At 39.3% G+C, this 27,956-nt stretch overlaps 3 protein-coding genes across 5 annotated transcripts in view; 2 read left to right on the top strand and 1 right to left on the bottom strand.

The window, feature by feature from the left end:
- LOC125770927 (Down syndrome cell adhesion molecule-like protein Dscam2) overlaps positions 1–27,956 on the top strand; it is a 369,720-nt gene that overhangs the window by 228,175 nt on the left and 113,589 nt on the right. The gene's annotated exons all lie outside the window — the stretch shown is intronic.
- The window catches only part of LOC125770999 (fibrinogen-like protein A), a 126,826-nt gene that overhangs the window by 60,080 nt on the left and 38,790 nt on the right, over positions 1–27,956 (bottom strand). The gene's annotated exons all lie outside the window — the stretch shown is intronic.
- LOC125770966 (lachesin) lies at positions 1,097–27,928 on the top strand. Of its 3 annotated transcripts, none has more exons than XM_049441099.1 (13): positions 1,097–1,647; positions 3,162–3,322; positions 8,060–8,453; positions 18,172–18,278; positions 19,909–20,116; positions 20,805–20,966; positions 21,692–21,820; positions 22,216–22,306; positions 23,508–23,591; positions 23,703–23,812; positions 24,111–24,170; positions 24,726–24,923; positions 25,517–27,928. In XM_049441099.1, exons 3-13 carry the CDS (start codon positions 8,339–8,341, stop codon positions 25,627–25,629), a joined length of 1,377 nt encoding a protein of 458 aa, XP_049297056.1. In that variant the 5' UTR covers positions 1,097–1,647; positions 3,162–3,322; positions 8,060–8,338; the 3' UTR covers positions 25,630–27,928. The 3 variants fall into 3 exon arrangements, with proteins under 3 accessions (XP_049297056.1, XP_049297057.1, XP_049297058.1); XM_049441100.1 differs by having other exon boundaries at positions 1,097–1,643; XM_049441101.1 differs by lacking the exon at positions 1,097–1,647 and adding an exon at positions 1,654–1,894.

Raw genomic sequence — 27,956 nt, forward strand, 5'->3', positions numbered from 1 at the left:
GTAAGCACAACCGAAAAATTGTACGCAACATAGAATTTTCCATCAAAAAAGTACGTAAAATGTTTTGCTCTTCCTTTCCTGACGAGCGGCGGTTTGGAACCCGAAACACATGCAGACACAGTAAAAAGTTCCTTCAAAGTATCGCTTAGTTCGAAGGTTGTCGTCACGCTTCATCTTAGTTGTTCGTACTTACTTCGTGTCGCTTTAGCAAGCAGTAAAGCAACAATGCCGATCGAATCGGACAATCGGAAAAAGAAAAACTCACTTCCGGTTTCGTTTCTATATTCTTCGCTTTAAAATTTTCTTCCCGAAACGGTCCGGCCGGCGGTAGCGTCCGTAACAGAGGGAAGGAATGGGGTTTTTTTTAAATTGAATCTAAAGCTTTTTAGACGCGTAGCAGAAAGTATTGTGTTTGAGTTTTTATTTTACCGTGCAAGCGAATGAAAATGCTCTGATTCGATCACCGCAAACTTATTCGATTGCGAAGCACTTAGTTACGGGGTACTTGCTAAAGAGTGGAGTACGTTTTCCGCTTTGCAACTGTAGCGCGAGAAACCGATTGAAAATAAAGTTTATCCAAATGCGTGTTTTTTTTAAAACTTTATAACGTTTATTTATTTACAACTTAAGCAAATTATTATTTTCATTGCTTTTAACGAGTTTACTTAAAGGTATTTTTTTAATGATAATCTAAATATGATAAACCAAAAATACAATTAAGTATGTTGGTGTTTTGTAAAATTTTCCAAACATACCTGATGTAATTTTTATTTTTAAAAATTTAGAATCAACCTAGGCATTTAATTTGTCAAAAATAAACAAGAAATAAATTTTTGGAATATATCCCACAACAAGCTTAAATATTGAAACATCATATAATTAATAAATGTAGCAAACAGCAAAACCAAGTCTTTTCACAAAGGGTTTCTTCCAGTTTGGACTAACTTATTTCTTTGTATCGAATGATTTTTTGCCCTGCTTTTCTATGCACTTTTAACGTACTTCATTCGAATCCATTCATTGCTTCATTGTGTTCCCCTGTTTTGTGAGTTCCAATGCAAAACCAAATTCACGCCAAATGAACACCGATTTACCGAACCAAAAACGGCAACGGATGCTGAATGGGGCATTCGTGTCCCTGTAGCAAATGCGCTTGCGCAACGGATGCTGTGCTCGTCATTTCTCCTTCATTTCTCCAGCGTAACAACGATAATTCTCGTGTCTGCCGGTCGCCGATTGTTCAAGCTCTTCCCCAACCCGGCACATGATCCGAAAGGGTGTACCGATCGCTAGATGCACCTTGCCGAACCTTTGCCGATGGTGCAGATTGTGTCCCAAAAATGCTCGTTGCCATTTCGTTGACACCCGAGTTGCATCCGGTTCACGTTCGGGGGGTTTTTTTTTTGCCGAACGGAAGCGAGGGTTGTGTGTTATCTGTCTGCGTTTGAAGCCCGAACTGTCACACGGATGTTGGTAAATAGCTTTTCTTGGCCAAATTCCTTCAGTCGTCTCGAAACTTTCACCGCCGGTGGGAATGTTTTCGCACAGCGCGTCCAGCATACATCGTGGCTGATGCGCTTTTCTCGTGATCGTCGCACGGTCATGCAACTTTACAGGACAATCTACCGCACCAGAACCCAACCGTAGGTACGTGGCGCGCGGAAATGCAACCCATTTGGTGACATTTTCGTGTGGTTAGTTTAACACTTCACAGCACGCTAACAAAACGCTTCAAGCGAATGGCACGTTGTGCATTCGCATTCAGCACTCTGGCACATTGCATCGTGAAGTGAAAACAAAAAAAAAGCACAAACCGTGTAGTGCAGTGAAATTTGTCTGTCTTTTCCTGTCTGTGTGTGCGTGTGTATTTGTTTGTGTGGAAAAAGGGTAGATCGTGAGTATCAGAAATTACGCCCCAGCGTTTTTGTGCGTACGACTTTTGTTTTTGCGTGTGTATTTTGGATACCATCATCATTTGCATCCTTCTTTCGCTATGCTCCGGTTGCATTCGGATGCGGATTCTTTAGCAAACGCTGCAAGGCAAAAAGTGCATCCTCATCGCCTGCATCACCGTGCTTGATGCATCGTTCCGCGCATAAATAGCAATGACGGTAGTTTACGCTGATGACGCTGTGATTTGTTGCCAGCCCGTTTTGCCTTTTAGTCTTTTGTCGGTGCTACACTTTGGCATCTCATCCGCATTTTTTTCCCTTCTCCGCTTTGGTTTCTTTTTTTTTGTTATGTTTATTGCTGCTATTATTTATTTGTACGTTTTTATGCTTTTTTGTTTTATTTCCGTGTGATGCTCTTTCGATTTTAAGTGTTTTGTACATTTTTAAATTCGTTTTTAACAACTACCAAAAAAACTGTACGTGAACGTTTTCAAGAGGGTTTTAGTCGGGTATAATGCATGCCGGAAAGTGGATGAAAAATATTTTTTGGAAAACTAAACGAGAGTGAAATTTACCGAGAACTAAAATGTTGTTCTTGTGTTGAAGTGTAAGGAAGATGAGTTAAAATATACCAAAACACACATAGCAAAAAATAAAACTAAAACACCCACAAACACACAACTGTTTGTGTGCAACATTGCACTGGCAATGTCAAAAATCGTCTAGCGCGATGGAAGTAGCAGACGGCGACGGAAAGGAAACAGCAACCCGCCAATCATAATTGTTTTCCGGCTACAAAACTACGGCTGACAAATGGGAAAGCAAAGTGGGGAATGGTTTTGTGCAAAAGTTTTTCGCTTTTTGTGTTTTTTGCTAGTACCCTTCTCGACGCTAGCGAGTGACCGGCATATGCATGTATGTGTGTGTGTGGTGGAAAATTAATTACTATCCGAACGAGACGCGCTAGTATTAAGCGTTTGTGTTTGATTTAAAGTAAAACAAAAACATACACCAGCGCAAAGAGAAATGCATCCTTGTGCCAATGTACGGATGCAGCGTGCATGCACCGCAATCGAACAAAATGTTCGTGTTGTTTGGCTGCGAGGCGTTCCAGACAAAAAAGGATACTTTGGTGCAGCGATTTCAGTGCACTTGAAATGATACAATAAAAGAAAGTGCAATACAACAAGCCAGCATGGTGGATATTTAAATAGTGAATGGTGCATCGTAATATTTACCTTTTTTTATTGTTTTATTCGTTTAAAACAGTGATACACGCTGGTAAGTGCAGACAGCAGTGAGTGAGAAAAGTAATTAAAATAGTGATAAATTACGGCGAAGTTCTCAAAATACCCCATGTGTTAGTGAAACGGAGTATGGGAAGAATTGTTTTGGAATAGGAAGGTGCATTAGAGTTTGGAACAATAAAGGTAAGTTGAAAAGAGTGAAAAGTGTATTGATAGTTTATTTAAATATAAGTGAGATTTGAGTATTATAAAAAAAGAACATGCACAAACACAAACACAAAAAAAAAGATAGAGTAAAGACAGTTTTCTAAAAAATTGAAGATAAACTTGTTCAAAGATTAAAAATTTAATCAATTTTATTGTTTTATGTTAAAAAAATATTATCAACAAGTTGCATTGTGTATTTTACAAAAAACTGGTTAACACGTAAATATTAAATCGTTTATCGAAATTGTGCTATTTGTTAATTTTATTTTAAAATTATTTCATCCTTTTTTAAATGCTCCTATTAGTTAACTTGTTCGAAACTTCAATAGATACATTTTACAAATGGAACCTTTTTATCTTATTAAAACAAACTGTTTAGAAGACTAGCAAGTATTTCCAAAGTCATATAAAAAATATTTCAATTAAAAAATAATGACGGGTTGTATATTTGTACACACCTGTATGTAAATACAGTTCTTACGGAAATTATTTATTTATTTGTATTCTATAATAATTGAAATCTAATATAGATGATATAAGAGTTCCATTTACATGCATTCTAAAGTCATGATTCGATAGCTCACAAGCAAAAAATTTGAAAATGTTTCATATAAATTACAAAAAATTTTTTTTCAAAAATAAGAATATAACCATATAAATTCAGAAGATCGTAGCATTTTTACATTGATTTCAATGATCAATAAAATGTGAGCACTTTAAAGCTCAAGTTTCAGTTGTTTCATTAAACTTAGCAGTAGTTGTTGGAAAATAAATAATTATGGTTCATTTAATTAAAACTAATAATAGCATGCATAATGAAAACTTTAAATAATTTTCAAAAGATTGTGAATTTAATGTAATTAACAAATTTAAATAAATCAGTTCAAAATATTTTGAGATATTGATCAAACTCCAATAAATCAGCAAATAGTCAGAATCGCTTTTAAAGGCAATTCCAATCACATAAACAATTTTCAGTTCTGCAATATGATATTCCATTTGTAGTGTTATCCACTCATAATACACTCCCAAAAACACTTCTCGCATCGCAGATTACGCACCTATTTCAACCTTGAATCTAACCCACTTAAACGCTCTAACAAAACAATGGCCCGAATAGGTGAAATACGGGAATTTGCGGGCCATTGCTTGCACTTCCACCCCACCCCCGGAGAGTTTATGCATGCGTGTCCGTTGCTAGACAATTAAATCGAATTTGTTTTGCACTCTGGTTTCGGCGACCGGGCGATTTTGTTTATACAGTTATTAGTGGTGGTAAAAACAAATATTTCCGATCATTATTCCGACTACGAATTACCGTTTCGAGCACGAGTTTATTGCACCGAAATGGAACGGATTCAAGGCACCGCGATTTTGAAATCGGTGCATTTTTGTTGGGGCCGAAGTGAGGGTGGGAGTAAGTAGCTCGTGGGCTCTAGTTGGCTTCCGGCGGTTCGGAAAACTTCCGCCAACAACACAGCGTGGAATCGAGTTTCGGGACCGAGTGGTTTTTCGATAATTTGAGATACTGTTTCCGTGGGTTTGTGTTTCTGCTGGTTCCCCGGGATCATCGTTGGGTATTTCGACGATTTGCTCTATCATGATAAACCAGCGGGTCTTTTGCTGTGTAGCCACGGACGGGGTTGGTTTTATTGTTTTATCTTTCCTCAATTATGGAAATAAATGTAAATAAAAGTTCAGCAGAACCCAGCACCAGTGGGTATTATTGCTTCGATGGAAGGAAGCGTCCTCAAAGTCAGGAATGGTGCTGATATTGAACGGTGCGATGACCTGTAATTGCACCAAAGTCGAATATCGGTGTACTCGGGGTTTTTGGCTGACAGCGAGATAGCGCAAGCGATTAAACCGGGTCGTATTCATTCTCGAATGCTTCGTACGCATGGTTGTAAGATCGATTTGCAATGAAACCGCAACAATGGCTTCTGTTGGCAGGTGCGTCCGAGGCGCACTTTCGATGAGTTGATGATAGCCATGGCAATGATGATGATGATGATGATGACGTTGCCAGACGATGCTCGGTGAGCAATGGTAAGCGAATGGATAAAGCTGTGGATATGTTCCGTCACCGAAAAACCGGCCGGATCGAATCAAAATGTAACACTCCGAAAAACAATGTCGTAGCCAAAAGCAATGGATTCCACATCCCGTTCCGTGCACGCAAATAAAAAAGACACTAAACAACTTTTACACCGCAAACGAAAAAGTGTAACGTGCCGCGTACCAGATTGGTCACGAACGAATCGATTCGATGGTACCAGTCACAATTTTGCTACTGAGATAAAATCCTTTTTTACAGCACCACACGATGGTTAGCTTGTTTGTTTGTTTGATTATTTCACGCAGTGGTTCCCGCCTCTGTTCGATCAAAGCGCCCCTTCAAAGGGGCTGCCGATCCAGACCCAGTGGTTGATGGTGAACCAAAAACCCGGCTCTCGGAATGCCATGCACATGGTATGAATAATTTAAATTTAATGCATCAAATATCGATTTCGAACCTTTGCGCGAACGATGGGTATTGGATTGTGGTTAAACATGGATGGTGTTAAGGGAAAACGGGGGCAGTTTTCCATCGGCATGACAATAAAGTTAGAAACGAAATCTACTTTCAATGTTAGTTTCAAGACGTTACATTTGTTGTGCAGAATTTGTTGCAGAAGATTTTACCGAAGTAATAAATTGAATAAAATTAAAAAAAAGAAAAAATTCAAATTAAAAAAAGAAAAATTGGAGTATAATATTTCATATCAAAATGCTTCTCAACAAGAACAAAAAAAAATTAAAATGAAAAATTGTGTTATATTTTTGTTTCAACAAATTAATAATCTTAATAAAACTATATATTAATTATTTTTAAACAAATATTAAAATTTTCTAAGGCAAATAAATTAACATTTTGCTTTCTCATGCTTGGAAGGGAAGAAGCATTCAACCTTTTCCACTTTTGCTTCTTTCCTGGCTTCAGTGGCCTGTGTGAGCGAAAGAAAGTCCGTCGATATTATTGCGGTATAATGAAAAATGTTTGGTATTTTTTAATTAGTTTCCATCGGTTTGTTTGGCTTTCAGCATACTCGGCTCACAACAAGGAGAACGTTATCTGTATGCATGTATTGTGCAGCAGCACATAACTATGAATTGCAAACATTCCGCCAGCACCTGGAGATAAATAATTAAAATTTCTTTAAACCCGTACGACGATGTTGGGTTGTATTTGATTTTTTTTTGAATAAAAAAATGCACTAAATGTTTTAACTACTGCAAGAGGTATTACTGCAACAATTTTTCACTTCCAAAAAATGCATGAGATTGAAATTTAATATATTTAAGGAACGTTTAACGCATCAAAATTCCGATCATTTTAATGCATATTGATCGTTGCTTAAAAATCAACAAGGTTTTATTTGCTTGTCAAAATCGCCAATAATAATTTCCTTCTGCCGGACGTATCTTTTATACGTATCTTACCGTATCGGTTTCATCTTAAAGTGATCTGATTAAAAATATCTTCACCATCGATCGGTTTTTTGGGTCCAAAAAAAGGCGGGTGGGAAAAAAATCACCATTTCTGCCGGAAGCCATTTCACGCTTCGCAACATCTCCGGCACTACGTTACCACCCGGGGGTTGGGAGGGGGTTATGAAGGAAGTCCGGAAACCCCCCTCATACTACACATGCTAAGCTGGTGCGCCACGCCATGCGATTTATGAAATATTCATAAACTCTCCGGCTGGAAATCCTTCGTAAACGGGCACGTACGCTTTCCTTTTTGCTGCTGCTGTATGATGCGGGCCCCGATGCTCACTGCTGCTGCCCAGTGCCGGAAGATATTTAAACCTGCACATTTACATATGTAAGCGAACGAAACCGATGTTCTTCGAATTGTGTTTTCATGTTTTCTGTTTGCATTTCGAAAAAGCGACCAATATTCACTTTCCTTTTTGTTTTTAGTCACAAAAACCCCTTTAGAGAAATCGATTCCATCAGTACGGCCAAAGGAAAGGGTTTGGAAGTGGTTTCTTAGTGTAAAATGTGTGCACGTTTGTGTGTGTGTGTGCTATCGAATTCATTGCCAGTGTGATTCACAGTTCGGCCAGTGTGATGCAGATGAGTTGGGATCGAAGATCCACACAACAATCAGCAAGAATAAATGAATATATATATTTTGCACAAACCGTTTACTTTGAGCGGTTTTTTTTGGTATTAATAAAGATAGCATGTATGATTTAAACATAACAGCGATAAGTATGATTGGAGATGAAACTCCTTTCGTGAGAAAAGGAGTGTAAATTCGTAAAATTGGAGAAAGAATTGAAATTCCAATAAAACTTATGCGAGAAATTCTGATGTTTGAATATGTTTGAATAAATTATTCTTATTTCTATTTTACAAAAAAAACAACATAGGAAAAAATGAATAACGAGAAATATCAGCTAATATTTATGATATAATTATGTTATTTGAATGAATATAAATATTTTTTTCCATTAGACATTTCTCAGAAACGCAATTTGAATAAAAGCTTATTTTTTATTATTTTTTATTATTTTGTACTTTTACATCATCTTCAAAAAAATTGTCTATCAATTACAAACAGAAAGTCCATTTACACGAGAACCAAATTTATAACTCCCAAAAACAGGAAAAAACAACGAAATCCGTTTCAAGTAATCATTTCGTATTATTTTCTCTTTACAGCATAAAACTTTCGCAGCTTGCTTCCATTAACTCTTCCATTTGCACAAAACTCGATGTGAAAGACCGAAAAACTTTCGAAACTCGCACAGGAAAACTGGAACGCCGTCCAGTATGCAGGGCGTCCGACGGAAACGTGATCTTTGATCTTTGGTGCAGCAGTAATCAGTCGCAAAACTCAAACCAACTGCATTGTGTCTGTGTCTGTGTGTGTGTGTGTGTCTGTGTAGATGCTGTACGAACGTTGTGTGCATGTGACTTAGTGACTGAAGCGATCGCAAGATGATAATCCTACAGACAGTTAAACTAATTCTACTCGCCCTGAAGCTACTGCCGAAACGGTTCACCCATCGGAATGTACTGTTTATGATATATTTGGTTACACTCGTCACACACGGTAAGTTTTTACAGCACCCACTTAAACGGAATTCATTTTCGTGTCGGCTACTAACCAATGGCCGGGTTCCCGTTCCATTCACTCCCATCCATTTTGTTCAAATGATTGTGGAAATGGGTCCGATTTACTGACCCGTGACAAGAAATCTTCCGTAGCATCATCATTCCATTCCGAATGTCGAATGTTCTGTTAAGCCCAATTATTCTGATGCCCGTAATGAATTCGGCACTCTTCAAACCATCTGTTGAAATTCCGTTCGTTAGCTAGCCCGGCAGCGTAAAAGTTTGGTCCAAATTTTGCTGCTGCTGTTGCTGTTGCTGCTTGTGCCAAGCACAATCTTAGCACAGAATGACCTCCTGGTACGGTGCTCAACATTTGGCATGGCTAGAACAAGCGCCAGAACATGGAACTTGGAGCGAGATAGATTTAATTAGATTCTTTCTTACTTTTATTCGCTCGTCTTGCCGACTGGCCGAGAATATAATCAGCTTCTGCAACATCATCATTGCGCTTTGAGACTATCATCATTATGGTTAGCTTCGGTACCGGTACCGTCTTGATGCGTTCGTAGCTCATAATGGAACTATTCTTAAGCAGTTTCTTGTAATACTTTTGTTTCTTGAAATGTAGATTCGTTTCGTTTGGTTTGTCCATTGTGTCGGGGGAGGGATTAAAAAAAAAGGTTTAATTTATTTTAAACGTTGTTACATTTGTTTCTTATCTTCCCGTAAAGCATAATGGAAGACATAAAACTCGAAGATGAAATTTATGTCTTATGTTTCAAATTAAATCTAAAACATGAAATCCTTTTTTCCTGCTAAAGGATTTAAAAGGCTTATGAAAAAACTTATATTTATTTAAAAAAACTTGTGCTCTTGTTAAAAACTTGTTTAAAAAAAACTGCCCTCTGTGGTTTATAAAACGTCTAAAGCCGTAATTATGAAATGTAAATAAATAAATATTTTAAAAAATAAAAAAAAACTATTTATTTCACTTTTTACTTCGAAGTGAATAGAACATTGCAGTACACTACATTTCACACAAAACTGTGTTCGTTTCGAATGCATTACTTTATCAACTTAATTGTAGTGCAAACTAATGTACTCATTAGTACGGCAGGGTAGTGTAGTAAAAGCTGGAGGAAAAAGTAGACATGAAAAACACACGATTGAAACACGGTGGAAAGCTAGCAAGAGGGGAAGCTAGATTTGTGTGAATTACCACTTTTCCGCTTTACGAAACAAAGGCATACAGAACGTGCAAAACCGAAGCAATTCCCGTTGAAGAATGGCAACATTTATTCATCCTAACGAACCGCTTCCACCTCTTTACCGGGTGCAACCGGTCATCACAGCCTACATCCCTGGTACACGGTACACTTTTGCAAAAAAAAACCGGCCCCATTTCGTGATGTTTCATTCGAATCTAGTGGCTGACCATGGGTTGAGGTCGAACACCAACAAAAAAAAAAGAGGAGAATTCGATGAGAAAGGAATGGTGCGGAAAGACGACACTTACGTTTGCCTACAAGGGTTAAAACGAAGCTACACCAAAAACGGACCATTTCACACACACACACACACACACACCCACACCCACACACACACACACACACACACACACACACACACACACACACACACACGCGCGGACGAACATCAGGACCAGAGAGATAGATAGTGGGAAATATATGAATTCTGGTCGAAATGCAAATGCAGAGAACATAATTTATCTTCACCATAGAGCTGGAAGGTGAAATATGTTTGCCAGAGGACACCAAAACCAAAAACCTTGTGCCACTTGTTGTCCGAACAGGTACCACAGGTCGATTCGCCAGGGCAGCATTAGGTGAAGGTTTCCAGAAGCGACGGTCCAAGATCAACGATTAAATCGTTCAAAGGTACGCTGATGTCTAGGTCTAGGGCGTACGAATGGTCCTCCGATGCGCTGCTGTACTCTGATGCACCAGTACCAAGACCGCTCACAATCTATCTGCCGTACTATCTGCTCCATCATCGTCATCATCATCTTGCAGTGAAAATACAGGCGTTGGTAAGGTGAAAATTTAAAGGTAAACAGGCCGTTCCGTTCCCGTTTCTCCCACTTCCTGTGCGCTTTCGTGTTCGCGTACCGATGAGCATCAAGAAGTTGTGGCCATTCTCGTCGAATTCGTCCAGTAGTGCTGGAAGAGACCGTGCTCCGTCGGTATGTCGTTGGCAGAATGCCGAACTTTTGCCTTTGTTGCGAAGGTGAAGTGGTCGAAAGCATGGGCGGAATGGGGAGCCAGGTTCTGGAAAACCTGTTTGCTATCACCGCCACAATGATGAGGAGAATATTTAGTATGTACATAAATGCAGAACACAGGGCAGTACCGGCATATGGCATATGTACTATCTCGTACCGGTGGTTCCTGCTGCTGCTGCTGCTGCTGTTGGCGGTGGTTCACTTCTTGTACCGTAGTTGCGTTGATTGCAGAATCACTTTTGTCGCAGGGGAGAGCCAGTTTGGTGTGGTTCCCTTCCCCAAACGGGTAGGAAGGTATAAAGAGCTGAAGCAAACAACCGACAACCGCCAAACCGTTCACTTTCCCACTTTGGGACTGGGAGGTTTGGCGTGTCGAACGATTCGAAAAATTATCACCTCCGATGCTTTTGCGTATGCTTGAGCTCCAACGAAAACGCTCGAGCCAGAAGACGATACGATGGTGGTTTCTTTTGCCACAGACACAACTCGTGCCAATGGCAAAACGATGGCTTTTGACAATTATGAAACTTTCGGACGGGAGCAACACGATAAAATTCCGGAATCTTCTCCGTTTGAAGTGGTGAACTCTCGGGTACAAAACGCGTTTGGCACTTCATTAGCGCGATGGCACTATCGCTGTGGTGAAAAATGATCCTCCCCCTCACCCCCAAACCACAAAAACAACCGCCCGTGACACATTTCCTCCAACCCCTCTCTCGCACCAAAAGTTTCGTATGAATGACCGGCATTGCTCCCAGGGAGATTGCAAAACGCAGCCTCGGAAATGAAGTCGAACCCAGTCGAAGGGCATTTATATATTCATGGTTCATAGCTGCTCTTTCAGTGGTCGTTATGCAACGCCATCATAAATACTGTAAGGCCCGCTATTACAGGGTGGGCAAGCTAGTGGTCACCGTTTCATTCGGCCGCGTCCCGGGAGAGGGTGTGGGGAGAGCGAATAAGGGAGAGTGATTATTGTGCGTTCCTTGAAGCTTTTCGCAAAATAATGGAATTTGAAATGTCCGAAAGCTTGCTTTTAAATTTGATCGTATTACACATTCTGAGGGGGGATGGAAACAAAAAGGGGGGTGGCTTTTTTGGTAAAACAAAGCAATGGTTTTTCGAGTGCAATACTATAGTATTTATGAGTACATGCTAAAGGAAAATTTATATTTTAAGCTTACATTAATTTTCATTTCACCGATGCTGGAAGGTATTGAATGTTGTGAATGAAGTTTATTAAAGCTTAAAATTTAAAAAAAGACTGATGAACTAATTTAGAAATTGATATTAGAAACTTCAATTATTGGCACACAAAATAAATTTACCAATTTGATGGATTAGAATGTGGAGAACGTATTTAGAAACTGACTTCCAACAGGCTTCTGTCTATGGCACTGAACCCCTTTGAAAACCTGGAATATATACGTTTAAGAAAGAAATTATTTATCAAGTCAAAGTTAATCAAGAATTCCATAAATCACAAACTGACGAATGTTAGTGGCATTAGCACTATTTTGAGTTTATTTATATACTAAAAGCGGCTCGATGGTGTTTGTGATAGCGGGACCAGTCCTACACGGCTGGACCGGGTATTTAATCCCATCCGAGCCGTACTACCCCTTGCTCCAGGATGATTACCCTGCTACTGATAAATCAAATTAAGGATCCCAGGAAGACCTGTTTACATTGAAGTATCAGAAAAAAAAATGAAGAATAAAATAAAAGTTTATTTTGTTTTGATTAAACACGGTGTACGCTATACAATTTACGGGCAGCCATGAAGTACAAAATATCGAATACATAAATTCAAATTAATTAGTTTTATACGAAATTGAAGCGAATTAAATAGCTAATAATTGCATTAGAGTGATTTAAGCCCAAAAAGCGTACCTCACTCACTCGTATTGCGTGAGTTGAATCGCAAAAGAGTGAGTCGTTAGACGGCAAAGAGGGTGAGTGAGTAAAAATGTAAAAGATTAAGTACAAGAGTCATAAAAACTCCTTGTGTAGAGTTGAAACTTTCCACGATTAAACTCACTCACCCACTCTTACTCAGTGTGCACATCTCTATATCGAACAAAAAATATAGAGATGATTTTTGTTTCATAGTTCTCAATCGGGACCTTTGTTTCGTCGTGTTTCTATAATTATCTTTACAGAAATTGTTGTTTAACTGGTATAAACTTTATACGGAAAGCGATTGTGTTTAATTACATGTATAAACCTAGCAGTAGTTTATTTCCGAAAAAACTGTGGTCTCCATCATTAAGCTTTCTTTATCCCTTTTATACTAAAAAAACCATTTGTTGAAAACTTCACAACACACTTTTCTCTTATACTATATGTAACTGAAATTTAAAAAAAATTTCATTGTGTTTAATTTTAATGCATTAAATCTGTCCCAGCAGTTCCAGTTAAGCAAGACAGTCGCATTCAATTTCATGCTAATTATTGAGAAGAAGAAAAAACGACATACAGATTAATTTATCGATGTTTCGATTAGATCTATCAATTTAAATGCCAATTAGTGAAAGACACTCGCTTGCTGAAATCGAAGGGAAACATAAGCGACCAATAAGCAGAGCTGAAAGAAAGAAGAGAATAATGTATCTAATTTCAAAACCCATCTTAACCGCTTTCGTACATCACAAGCGATAGGGTTGCAATAAGGGAAACTGATTAAATGGCAGCTGATTGATGTATGAATTAATCTTGCAACACACTGGGAAGAAAGGAAAAATCTGTCTACATTTAGGCGCCGATGATGGGGTTGAGATGAGATAACACGATTATAGTATTAAGCGAACTGGTGTTATTAGCATACAATACGAATGAAGGAAAGTGTGAACCCATGTGTTGTTTTATTACCATTACAATCTGACAGCTTACCTTCACGTGCGTTTCCTGTTACGCCAAAAAGAATGACATCGAAACGATTACGCTCTACTAAGCTAATAGAAATCTACCGCACTGGTGTGGCAGTAGCTTTGTCAAAGAACCATTTACCATTGCTTCCACTTCAGCTTTCCTTCTGGGAGTTGAAGTTTTTTTGTGTCTCTTGTCCCTCCTATCGTTTGCTTTAAAATATCTTCCAAGAACCGATTGTTTAGCTACCACAATGGCACACTTCACCAACAACAAGGCAAAAGCGAGAAATAACAATTGTGATTGCTGCTTCCTTTTTTTGTTGTTGTTGTTGCACGGATGCTTCTATTGCCATTGTCTCAACAGTTTCCACCATTTTGCTCGGTTGCTTCGCGCCAAGAAGCACTCACTGCACTTGAGTTTCAGTCGTTTCCAAACACAAACACAAACAGAAACGATATCTTCACGGTGCAAAAGCACTGTACATGCTATACAGACCAAACACGCGCAGATTCCAGAACCGTAGGATGATGGTTGATGTTTTGCACTTTTCTTTTTTGTTCCTGGCTGCTGAACGCTTAGCGCCTGAGAAAGGCGCCATCTCTTGGAACAACGTTCATTTGAGCAGCGCTAAAGAGTACTCGTTGTTTTTGTAACTGAAAGAATGCAAAAGTATCATTGACCTTAAACATTAAAATAGTTTCTCTTGTGCTGTTGTTGCTGTTCGTCTCGGTATTTGCTGCTAATAAGACATTTTAATAAGACGCAACACAGCGCAAGCTTTTTTTTGTTGCTTATCGAGGAACCCTGCTTTTCACAGAAACCAGTTACCGTTTTTTGAGACGCTTTTCATTTCATCTCTCACAAAAGCGTGTTTAGGAGGATGCATTTTTCAGCCAAGCTTTCGAATCTGATTTTGGAGGAGGAAAGAGGCAACTTCCATGTCTCGATCACGAGCGTGTTCAATGTCACCCAACCGAATTGAACACTTTCTCAACGGTCTTAACGCTCAATCAAACGGTACGGATGAACGGTACGAGGGTATGGTTTATGCACCGTAAAATCAATATCAATATTTGGACTTGACTTGGCACCCACCCCGTTACGCCTTCCCGTACAAACCCCTTTTCCCAGGTTCCGCCACCGAAAAACGGAACCGTTAGGATCTTATCGGGTTGTACATAAATCATGCGAGGTTTCCATTTTACGAGATGCAATATATTTCCGACAATCTGACACGTTGGGTGTTGTTTATCGAATGGCATTAGCGAGATGTGAGTAAATGCAAAATATCCCGTCCCTGACTGGTTGCAGCACTTTCGCGAGATTGACCCAGATTAGCTTCGTACGAACTGCTCTCTGTCAATAATCGATTACTTACGCGTAGAGTGGAAGAGTTCCGGGTGGGCATTGTGTAAAGATGAAAGCACATTTAACACACATATGCATCCGTTAGAAGGCAAGCTCCATTTGGGTAACTTTCAACACCAAGAATTCTTTAACAGAATCATAAAATCTTAACCACGACATTTTGCAAAACCTTTCGCACCGGTAAGCCCTTTTGCTTTATCTTCTCACCCATAAATAATGGGAGGCCGACAATCCGTACCCGTGCGGGTGGGTTGGCGCATCCTTTTGATAATCATTTAAATGTGTAATCCTTGTGTGACATGGTCGCGAGCTCGTAGAACCGTGCGCTTTACCATAGGCAACGGCAATAATGCATGATGCTCACGTACAGCCCATAAAGAGCAGCTGTTACCCGGTTTTCGGCTTTCACGAGGATAAGATACCACTCGACCCCGTACTCCGTACATTCGTGCGTTTTTTGAAGTGGGAAGAAAGCACAAAAAAAAGATGGAAAATATGCAGCTTATGTGTGTGGGATAATGTGAGTACCAGGTTGTGTTGCGTGGTGGAACTCACAAGTTCAAGACTATTATGATGTTTTGTTCGGCAATGGTTCAAATGTTCACATTAAAATTTGCCTAAAACTTCCGGCCCGACCTTCAAAGTAGCGAAGTGAAAGTTTCACCATATATCAAACGGTAGCTTTCTCCTTTCGAGCGTGTCGTTTGCTAACACGGAACATATTTCCGTATCGATCACGAACGCCATTGCCATTGAAAGGTGTTATTAAAGGCTGGGTGTGGAATAAAATTTTCTCTTCTGCAAAAACTAAGCGCCTTAGCTTTGCATATTGAGATGATAAAATATTAAATTAAATTGTTCGCATTAACTTTGCCGGTGACAATGTGCAAGATACTGTAGCTCTCTGTAGCTCAGGAGATAGGGAAGCAATTATAAAAGCCTAATCTACGAGCTTTGTTTTTTTTTGTTGATTCCGGAGAGAGAAGCTTTTAGATAAATAGTAAAGCAGCAAGTCATAATTAAAAACAAAGCTTTCAGTTGCTTTTGGATTTTGGTTTGTTTCTGCTGCTGTAGTTGAGGGCTTTCTTAGAACAACTGGTCTTGCCAAGGAACAACAAATGGAAGAAGATAATTCCTACCTACCTTATTGCATAGAAGATGCAATAAATTTCAAATCATCCGTAAATGATTCAGTTTCTTCGAATGTACGTACGGCTTTTACGGATGCGTTGCGCGTACGTCTTCCACTAGGGAAAGGGAATTTAGAAGAAGGGATTTTAGTGGATAAATGTGGAATGTAGTGTGCTGGGTATGGTCATCTCTACGGGAAACGGTTCGAAGAAGGTCGGATTTTCCAACTACAAACTCTCGAGGATATATGAAGAAGCTTTGTTTGGAGAATCTCCCTAACAATCTTAGGATCGAAATGAAACATTTTTTTCGTACATAAATCTGTTTCGAAATTTGTTGTATTTATTTAACAGATTAGTATTGTACGTTTCCTTACTACTACACATTGATCTTGACTTTTAAATGTTGCTTCCTTAGAGGAATGTTCTCCGTTTTGTAAAAGCACACCAGACCACCCCGACGAGGCTGGTGCATTTCGAAATGTAAATTTAGAAAACACAACAACCCGATCCGCCCTGTAGCAAGAATAGCCGGACGGATCGGTTCTCTAGTTGTCAGTTGCAGACAGACACAATGTAGACAAAACATAATAAAGTAGCAAACAAAAAAAAACGACAAAAAAACAACAAACTCTTTACTCACACCACCACCACCACCTAACAGACGCTACGCAAAACCGACAACCAGCAGCAGCATAATGACAAGATTGTTCCGGGTTGTGATGGAAAACGAAAACCCCGAAATGTGTCACATCGCTCCTGTCACAAAACCGGCCCGACAGGAGTGGAATAAAACCGGATGGAATTATCCTGCAGCATCATCGGGTTTTCGGGTTTGTTGCTTCGGAGGAAACGGAGCGGATTGTATGGCCCATGCTCGTACAAAACTGCTGTGCTCCATTTAGGAGGTTTTGCTGTCGAGTTGGACATCTTTTTGTCTTTTTTTTTTATTTATTTTTACCGTTGTTGTTCCAACGCTTATTCTGGTGCCGGTACGCTTCAGGCCTTTTTGAAGCGAAGTTACCCCCTGGGGGGGTGGGGGGGGGGGGGCGAGATAAATAGATGGGACACTTCGCTTTTGGCTCACGCTCATGTCCGGATGCTCGTTGCAATTTCGAATGCAACTAACGAACTCGCACGACACAGAGAGACAAAGGGAAAAAAGAGGACACAAGTTCCACTCAAGCAGCTTAGTCCGGCATGCAATGCATTGTAATAGTGAAGCGTTGGTGGTGTTTAGAAGTGTTTGAAATAATAGCAGCAGCAGAAAAAATTACTTTAAATAAATCATCCTCCAAAACAAGTTGCATAAGTCCGTCCGTCAGCCGGTCAAGTGCCCGGTGTGTATGACAGTGCTGCGAAACGATTCTCAACCAAAAAGGGACGGCAAACGTGTAGTAAGCGTCCCGATGTCAGCACTTTCTCGTTGCAACGCTTGAGTTCCAGTTGTTTGTTTTGTTTTTGTTGTTGGACAGTTCGTTCGGTTTTTTTTTGTCTCGAACCAATATCCAACCATTGGGTCACGGGTACGAGTTCTTGAGTCGTTCGGAAAAGACATATTTCTCCCTCCCTGTCTCCGTACTACGTCACACAGTAAAGGAACAATTTTTATTCGCTTTATAGCAAACGATCTGCCGGCGCACCATCTGCCAGATGGGGTAATCTTTTATCGTTGTACCCGGTTTTGCTACTGAATGCACGGTAGATATGTTTGGGAGGGGGGGTTTCGTTCGCATTCGTAGAAAAGCACACCGTTGCCGCAGTGTGAAAAGAGATACGAAATAAACTGCCAACGGTTGTGGCACTGGCGGTTGTTTGCAACTCTTTTCGGTATTTCCAGTTTTCCAGGGGCAAAAAAGGAAAGAAATAGAAAACCCCCGAAACATGGCAGCACCGTTTACACGTACCGGAATATCGATTGGTCCATCGGGTCGGAATGGAATAATTTGGAAACGATCGGTGACCTTTGATATGTTATTTGGGTGTTATCCTTTTCTTTTCGGCTTGTTCCCCCCAAAATGGTATGATTGTAGTTGGGCCCTTTTTTTGTTTTTGTTTTATCTCAATCATTTCTTTACTTGCTGTGTTTTTCCTTCGCCTTACAGTGATGATGGATGAACCAAGATTTGCTCAACCCATACCGAACGTTACCGTTGCTGTGGGACGGGATGCTAACCTGCCGTGTGTAGTTGAACATTTGGGCACCTACAAGGTAAGTTTATTGATGTGAAAAGTCATACGGAGGCATATCGGGCATTCGGGTCAGGAAGGACTATTTATGAACACAACGTGTGAAGCATAAAATATATAACATCATGTGTGTAAGTTTATTTTTTCAATGAAATATAAGGTTTACATTTATGTTTTTATATAAAAACAAAACAAAACACAATATTTTTTACTTATCTTAAGTCATATAAACTTTTGTTACTCCCAACTGTAGATATTTGGTATGAAATTTTATTTATTTTGGATGTCTTATATTAAATTTTTATTAGATATTTTATTAGAAAGGAGCATACAACTGAAGACATGAAAAAATAAGCCAAAACAAAAAGTTTCTTTTTCTATATTTTGCTTTTGTATTGTTACGATCAGAGTTAAATGATCATTTCTCAGTGTCATTTAAAGCAAAAATGCTCTTAAATAGAATAAAAACTATGAAAAAATTATGTATTTTCTACATTTTTCCTTCGTAAGAAAAATCCTGACGTCCTGGCGAAATTTGATCTTGTCATGCCCCATAACTAACCCCATATTTAACAGTTATTGCAAATATTTAAATTGTTTTACAGCGAAAGGAAAAGGAGAAGCAACGCTCGGCCAAGACTGAAATGTGGAAAAGCAACATTTTTTAATTTTTTCAAACTGTTTCAATTATCATTATCATGATATGTTTGCAATTCTTTTTTGTATTCTTAAAATATAACAATACAATAATCATTTCATACAATTATTATGAAATACGTGAACCAAATGTAACAGTGTAAAATTAATTTTCAATTATTGTTTTACATTGCGTACCAATAAAAATTCACGCGAATATGGTTTTCTGCATAATTTAAAAAAGAATGCTGCATCATTTTTATTTCTGATATTACATTTTTCTTGAAAAAAAAAAAACATACAAAAACGATCATAAAAATATTGCTATATCGGGCTTTACAGAGAATTGTTTATTTATATATTTTTATTTATTTATTTATAATTAATTATCACGGCTTCGGCCGTATTGTCAATAAGAGAATTGTTTAATTGATATTTTTTTTAGTTGACGAAAATAACTGATGCGAAATAAAAAACCTAAAAAAAGAAAACTGTATAGAGAATACAGTATAACAAAGGCTTTTCTATTTAACAGCAAAGATTTTCGCTCATTAATTTTTAACAAAGCATATTTTTTAACAGCCACTAATAACCGTGTATAAATACAGAAATGAAAAGTGCAGCTTATAGGATGTTACTCACTCGGATGCTATCAAGTATCATGCAAAGTTAATAGCTTTTCACGTATCGTACAATGAAATAAACCCGGATTAAAATAAAAAAAAACACAACTTTAATAGCTTTTCATCAAATAAAAAGTAAGCGGCTTTTGTGTAAGCCATTTATGTAAATGAACTATAACGAATCAGAATTCAATCAGAACGCTCAATTTAGTTAAAAATTTATTGCTTCCTATAAAACCTTGAAATAAAAAAAAACACATATATTAAAAGGTAGATTACATACCACGAAACGTTGAATAGTACTTCCAGTTCTATTGCACCAACGAACGATCGCATGTTCATTAACTGCAAACTGAAGGGCAGGTTTTGTTTTGAATCCTATTTACTCAACAGGTCGCGTGGATACATATCGATCGGCAGATGATTTTGACGATACATCGCCACGTTATCTCGCGCATCCCCCGGTACAGCGTAACGTACGATAATTCCAACACATGGCTGCTGCACGTTAGCCAGGCGCAGCAGGACGATCGGGGCTATTACATGTGCCAAGTGAACACAAATCCCATGATTAGCCAAGTCGGTTACCTGCAAGTAGTCGGTAAGTGGACCAGAATTCCAGCTCCCTTATTTGCTCCGGTTCGATCGGCATTCCATAATGTGTGTAATCCAATCCGGCTTCCGATCGGGTGGGTTTCAATGGAGAAAACTTTATCGTATCGGATGTTTAGTTCGGTTTGTATAGCTTTTGACGTTCCTTTTGGCGTTACACACACATACACACGGGGAGATAAGTTTGCTCTGCTCGACTTGTGCCTTTTGCAATGTAACACAGTGGGGAGAAGCGAATGTGTCGATTACATCTTGGTACATCACCCATCATGCTTATGATGGTGCCTGTATAGCACAGAAGGGATGAAATTGCATCGCTCATCTTGTTTTTTGATCAAATTGAAGTGCACTTGCACAGTAAAGTGTGCCTTGTGAACCACTTTTCGATGCACTCTGGGTGAAAAGCCTGAAGCAAACGATACTTTAGACAAGAAAAAAATGGACCGTTGAAGAAAAATGGAAGCCAGAGCGGAGAGGATGTTGTGCTGAAGTTGTGTTAACAGATAATGAATCTTTGCAACAAACTTAAATGATAATAAAGTTTAAATTTTACAAAATTAATGTTCAACAAGCAAACATAATTGCACAACATCTATAAAATGGCGTAGAAAGGATGTAGCAAATATGGGCGAAAACGAGTGATTTCTTTTCCCTTTCGTACCATCCAATCCGCACAGTGCCTCCCAACATTCTGGACATCGAAAGTACACCGTCGTCTGTGGCTGTGCGAGAAAATCAAAATATCAACATGACATGTCGTGCCGATGGATTCCCCACGCCCAAGATCATCTGGCGACGTGAAGACGGCCAAAGCATTACCGTCGAGCGGAAGAAGAAAGGTAAGGCTGGCTGGGATGGATGTGTCCCCGGGAGAATGGCAGCAGCTGGGTAAGGATCAGCGTATCTGTCCGAAGCAGCATTCGTCCAACCATCCTTAAGCAGCTTATCGGGTTGTACGCAGAGATAACATCAAACGCAGCGCCCCTAAGGATGGAAGCAAGATAAATGGGTTTTTGATTGTTTTTACAAAGCAGCATTTGACGGAATGACCTTAATCGAAAGCCAAGCAGAGGTTTTTGCTGGGTTTGAAGGATGGTTGGCAATATGGGTGAAACGTTTAGCTTATGCGATCGATTCGATGCACTCTAATCGATTCAAATGCCGCACAGGGAATGCTTCATTCCGCCGAGCTGACGCGATGGATAATTTCCACGCGATTGGGTACATTTACACCGGATCAGATCGGATCGGATTAGATCCGATGGGCTGGGAATAATCTTTTGGCCACAATTCGAAAGGGACGTTATTGTCCACGCGTGCTTTTGTGCGTGTTATCTCACGCTGAAGAATCCACATTCCATGCGTTCTTTCTCTGTTGCTGCTGCTGCTGTCAACTTGTCGTTCGCAACTTCACGCGTACCTTGCGCACGGTTGGCAAATACGCACTAATCTTCAAATAACTTAATTTCTCGTCCCTTACTTACGCATCGCATGTGCTTGTGTTTGCCGCATTGTTGCTTAATGGGTATGGCCAAACCACAAAAAAAAAACAACCTACCAACAGTGATGGTGTACGACGGTGAGGTTCTTCATCTGACGAAAGTAAGCCGCAACGAAATGGGCGCTTATCTCTGCATCGCCACTAATGGTGTGCCACCGTCGGTGTCTAAGCGGATTATCCTTGATGTGGAGTGTAAGTATGCTTTTATTTATTCATAAGTGTATTAGCAAAATTAAATTCATACGCCAAACTTAGGCCATACCGAAACATTGGTGGATACGTTTTGCGATGAGGTTTTGCTCACCGTTCGCTATCGCTGGTCCACACCCAGCTACGGTGCGAACCCGGATGGTGAGCAAAATCTTACCATTATCTGCCCAGTCACGGGCATGGATGTTGGATGGAAATGCGTACGGTTAATGTGGCGCTTAGGAGCGTTCATCGGCAAATTTACGTTACCTTGCACTTTGCAGCATCTTCGAACACACTGTTAAGATATTACAGGGCAATAGTGGTACACCAGATGGGGTGGGCTTGAAGTGTACTTTACGGTTTAAGTAATCTGTTTCTGCTTAACTTTGTTTCAGTTTCACCAATGATTTGGGTGCCAAATCAACTAGTTGGAGCACCACTTTCGACTGATGTTACCATTGACTGTCACACCGAAGCTCACCCAAGGTACATTTGTTTCTTTATTAATTATAATCGTTATTAGTTTTGTAGTAACTGTACTGTTAGCCTTAAAATGCTGCATATTTTATTTTTAGTTAGTATTTTTCTTAAGCTATTTGACTGTCAAACATATCAATCTTACCTAATAAAGTTTCAAATATATCAATTTTTAAAGTTAAATTCATTCAGTTAACCGAATTGATATAGCCAATATACCAGGAATGAAAGCTTTATGAAAATTGTCCTCAATACAGCCCTATGAAAATCACAATATGGGGAAAACCCCGTCATTCTTAAATATAAATACCACTGGTATATAGGTCTCTAATTTTTTATATGTGATGTTTATAGGGGTGCAACCCGTAAGGAAATTATTTTTTTATATGTTATAAATGCAATGTTTGGAGAATGGCTTCAATGAAATGCGCACAAAAAAATAACTAAATAAACCGAAATTTCCATTAAATATTTTAATTTCACAGTTAGTAATCACACAAGTTTTTGCTTAGAATTCGCAATCTTTAAAAAAAATACAAATTAAAATGCTTATTGTAAGTTCTTTACTTACGATAGCGTTTAAATTCCTGTACAGCATTGTGAAGGAATGGCTTTGAATGTGTTTAGTTGTTTATTTCCTCTTTGTGCCACTTATTTTCATTGACGATTGGGAGACAATTGCTAGGCGTCTTACAAGCATTTTCGTTCAGTTTGTTGCTGCTTTTTTTACATATTTATTTTCAATTAAATTCGTTCCAAATTACAAGCACCTTTCGTAGCTATATGGTCTAGAAGTACGATTTTAAGGAATGATAAATTTTGATCTTGGAGCCCCCTAAACCGTTCTAGACCATTCCCAGGCCGATTCGAGGTGATCTTAATGCTCATAAAGTTTTGTACACCTAGCGTAAAAAAACAAGCAGTCTGTTTTATCTGCAAGAGTTTTTTCAATATAATTTCATTACAAAAATCTCGCTTTCTTTCTTTTCGCAAGTAAGTTTGGTAATTTTTTATGTTTTATTTAAACAGATCCTTTAATGTATGGCTGTAAACGTTGAATAAAAAATATAAATTTATCTTTCAACAATATTAAAACGTTAGAAGTCATCAAAACACAGCATTAAACATAATCCAAACCATCAGCTTTACAATTAAAAGATCGTCCCAACAGCAAAACCATAACGCGTTATCACTTTCATTACATTTACAGAGCCATCATCTACTGGGTGTACAACTCGGTTATGGTGCTGCCGAGTAAAAAATACATCATTGACTACAACGAAAACTCCTACCGGTACGTAATGAACTCTTCCCACGATCTCACGGGATCGCCCAATCCACGCTGCCACGGGTGTTATAATGAGATAATCGCAAAACAACATAATCACCATTTTCTCATCCCCAGGGCGCACATGAAGCTCACCATCAAAGGCTTATCGATGGGCGATTTTGGCAACTATCGCTGCATATCGAAGAACTCGCTCGGTGAAACGGAGGGTTCGATTCGCGTTTACGGTAAGTTTGTGTATCCCCCCCTTGGTGCTTTGGTTGTAGTGGTGATGGTGCTTTTAATTGCTTACCTTACCGATTGGCTGTAATCGGCAATCGGTAAAGTGTTTAGCAGGTAATTTTGAATAATCTCTCCAAAAGGGTCGTTATGGGGGGTCGGGAAAGCCAAAAAAAAGCAACCTGAAACCGAAAACGATGCACTTTGTAAAACTGGTGGTTTTATATTTTATGGTACCCATACATACATTCTTCATTTTTTTTTGCCTCACAATCCTTCTTCTTCGTTTTCTACCCTTTACTCCAGAAATTCCACTTCCATCAACACCGTCGAAGCAAATTACTCACGTGATGGAACCGAAGGAGAGTAAGTATAGATTGAATTAAGTGCTCGCCCGGTAGTTTGGATAAGTTCCAGACGAAACCGCACATTTCGTACGCCGTCTGTTCTCCGGCCCCTGCTGCATTCAGCACTCTGTTGACTCTGGTGCCAAAGTACATTTAATGTTATTTTTTCTTTCTTTCCTTTTTTTCGTTATGTTATATTCACCCCCCAGCGTTTGTTTGATTTTGTTTCAGTACATTTTTCGACACTTCCTCGGTGAAGGTGTAGTTTGCTTTTTTTTTGTTTTACTTTCTGTTCCACTTTGTTTGTGTTTTTCGTTTTTTTTTTGTTTCTGCTTTATTTCTGTCGTCAATTGGTTTTGTTTGGTCGGAAAATTCTCACTTTTCTGTTTTTGTTTTTCAACCAGCACCTCCGGGTGTATTAATTTGTGCGATAAGTTCGGCTTACTTTGGTGCTTGTGGTGTCTCTCTCTCTCTCTCTCTCTCTCTCTCTCTCTCTCTTTCTGTATGTGTTTGCGACTGTTTTACACTCATTTTCTCCGTCTTCTTTCACACAATCGTTCCACAAACCTGCCAGCGAGCCCGGCCATGGTGTCACGTAATGAAACCATTAAGGTCGCCAGCCAACCTGAGGTCCTGTTTCCGATGAAGAACGACGAAGGCTACGCTCAGCGCTCACCGAACGGGATCCCTTTCGAGCGCAAGGGATCGCTTGCCATTGGGCAAAGTTTCTCCTACACCGACATGCCACCGAAAGAGTTCGGTGTATCTAATGGTAAAGTGTTTGTTGACTTGACGTTTTGAATGGGGTTTTTGGGGAAGGGTGGGGGGGGGGGGTGGGGGTAGTAGGAAACTCAAGCCACCGTGTCTGTTTTTGTTACCCTTTCTCCCCCAAAATCGCTTCGTTTCTCTTTTTACCACCAAACCACTTTGTCTTCGTAGTAGAAGCATTTCCTTCATTTTTTTTACTTTTATTGTTTTTTTTTGTAAAGTTTCTTATGTTTATTTCTTTTTTTTCTCTGTTCTATACTTTGTTCTCCTTCTCTTTTGTGTCCTGCCCTTTAGCGAGGATTGGTTTAGTCTTTTTTTATATTTAGCATCTTGGTAGAGTAGTTTGGATTTTCTTTAACCGTTCACTCATCTTGGTTTATAGGTTTATATATTTTTTGGAATTTTGCATTTCTCCCGTCCAAAGAAAAAAAAATACTTTAAACTCGTTTCACTCTCCCTAAGGCGATTTGCCTTCACGAGAAACAAAAAAAAAAGAAATAGAACTGCCCCAAACTGATCACCTTGGTTTAGCGCTTTGCCACTCGCTTTTACACTGATGCCGTGTGTTTTCTTTTTAATGCATTCCATCGATTGCAGATGCTCGCAGCAGCTTCGGTGTATTCTCGCTACTATCGCTAACGACGAGTGTGGTCCCTTCGACGCTGCTGGTTCTGTGTCATCAGCGATGCGAAAGTTGGCTGTTTTTGTAAGGATGCAAATCAGCAGCGACGGCAGCTTGAATCCATGCTTCAAACCTTCGAGCGCTGTTGCAACTGGGGTTCGGATTGATGGGATACATCTGCCACTGTATCGAAGCCACGATCGTCGCTCGGTCCGCCGGCGCAGATTCGCATATCGTACGTTCCCCGTTTTTGGTTTTGCTCATATCACTCCTACTCAACGCGGAGAGACGACACATATCTAGGACGATTTGCAAAATGGGCACGATAATCAACGCGATGGTTTACGAACAGAAGTATTTGTATAAAATAAATCCACGATGTTTCTGCTTAGATAAGAAACTGCTGCTAAAGATAAACAATAACGAATGCCATCAATCATGCTCTTTAGTTTAGGTTAATGATTTTTTTGTGTGAACGCTTTCTATCATCTTCGCCATTTTTAAGCGGTACGAGCATTGTTACATACTAACACTATCAAAATAGCTTTAAATGAGAAAGTTTCCCTTTTTTGTTTGCAGTGGTTTCGTAAGTTTTGTTTCGTTAAACGCTTGAACTCGTGTTTTGTAAACTATATTTCAACTACGTTGTAGAATCCGATAGGAAGAGTTTCACTGTTCCAACATAGAAGAAGACTGTAGGAGAATGTTGTATAATAGCAAATCAAGAAGAAAAACTAAGTGAAAAAACGGCTTAACTCTTTGTCGAGTTTGTTACCCATAGTGACGCACACGGAAATGAAAGAGACAGAACGATATACATGGTTCTAGTTGCGTATGGTTGATTTATTCTGCTGGCAAAACAAAAAATAAAACAATTGACCTATTGAAAATGCCTCTTGTGTTATGGAAGAGATTTAAACCAAAAATAAAAAAAGCTACTTCAGAAGGGAAGCGTTGTCTAGCTGGGATTGAAATAGTGATCAGCAGAGTGTGTTTGTGTACATATTTTAGCCCAACTTAAGCAGTGTGAGTAACCATGGTTCGGAATGGCCGCGAACCATCCGACGTACGTTGACACATATTGAAGGAAATAAAAAAAACACCCGATCTACTAGTGAACAGAAAACCATAAGGAACAAGCATTAGCGCGTACGAGACAACGCACCGTGTAATTATCGAGCTGGCTAGGCGAGCATATTGTTAGGTTATTTGTTATGTTAATATTTCGGTCAAACATTTAGCTCAAGCACACACGCGGAAATGATGAAAATGCCACGCGGCATGCTCATGATTGTGGCGCGATGCAAATACTTAGAAATATATTTGAAATAATAAAAAAATAATAATCAATTGTTCGTTGGTTTGTGTTTTTTTCTCTCCTTTTTTGAGTTGTGTTTGTTACTCGCCCTTTTAAGTGTTTTGTTAACTATGTTTGAATTGTTGGTATATTCGAATATTATCTTCTGCTTTGAATTACGACACTGATGGTAAGTGGTAATTCAAGTTTATTTCTATATGAAATAAATATAAAAAAAACTTTTTTAAATTGCTTCAAGCAGTAATAAAGCTTTGATTTCTTATGAAACAAGATCAAGCAGAAAAGGAAACTTGCCTTCCATCTTGCAAAACAATGCACGGGAAAGAAAGCGCGATGCTGGCAAATGCAAATAAAAATACAAAAAGAACAGGAAAAATAGCTTTTTCCCGCAATAGCACCACAAAGAACAATGCATCGAGCTGGAAAATTGAATGAAAATGGAAGCTTTCAAGCGCCCGTCCGAGGTCGGTATAAGAAACAGGTGCGAAATGAAACGAGTTTTTCAAGGTTCGTTTCAATTCAAGTGAAAATTTTTCCTTACGACAGCGAAACCGATCGCCAATCCAACGCTGCTGTCGAGTGAGGGAAATTGTAAGGCGAAGGAAAGAAATAAAAAAAAATGTCTCGTTTTGTCTGAACTACCTTCCCTCCCCCATTTTAGCACGCTTACTTACGCTTGGAAACGAAACGACATGAAGGTGGCAAAACTCGAAACGATAGAAAGCATTTCCATGTCGCTTACCGACGGATACGGCCTGCCAGTGAACGATGACGTTCGCGAAGATACGCATCACGTTCGCGAGACAAAACTTTAAAGTTTTCAATCGCGAACGACCAGTGCCAGTGGGAATGCACTTTAATTCGATTCGATATTGATTACATTGCAGATGCCGGCTCATCTGTTTTGGGGTGATGATGATGATGGCGCTGGGTAGATCGGGTTGTATGCTTATAAATTTGCGTTCAATATTGACGAAGCTGTTCGAGATGTTTCGCGTCGCCGGAGAAAATCAATTAAAGCCTTGAGCTGGTGTTTAAATTTTAATTTCTCAAAACCTTTTTCAACCAAATGGTGGTGAAAAAGGGGGGAAAGGGAG

The sequence above is a fragment of the Anopheles funestus genome, chromosome 3RL, assembly GCF_943734845.2.
Source record: "Anopheles funestus chromosome 3RL, idAnoFuneDA-416_04, whole genome shotgun sequence".
Taxonomy (NCBI): Eukaryota; Metazoa; Arthropoda; class Insecta; order Diptera; family Culicidae; genus Anopheles; species Anopheles funestus.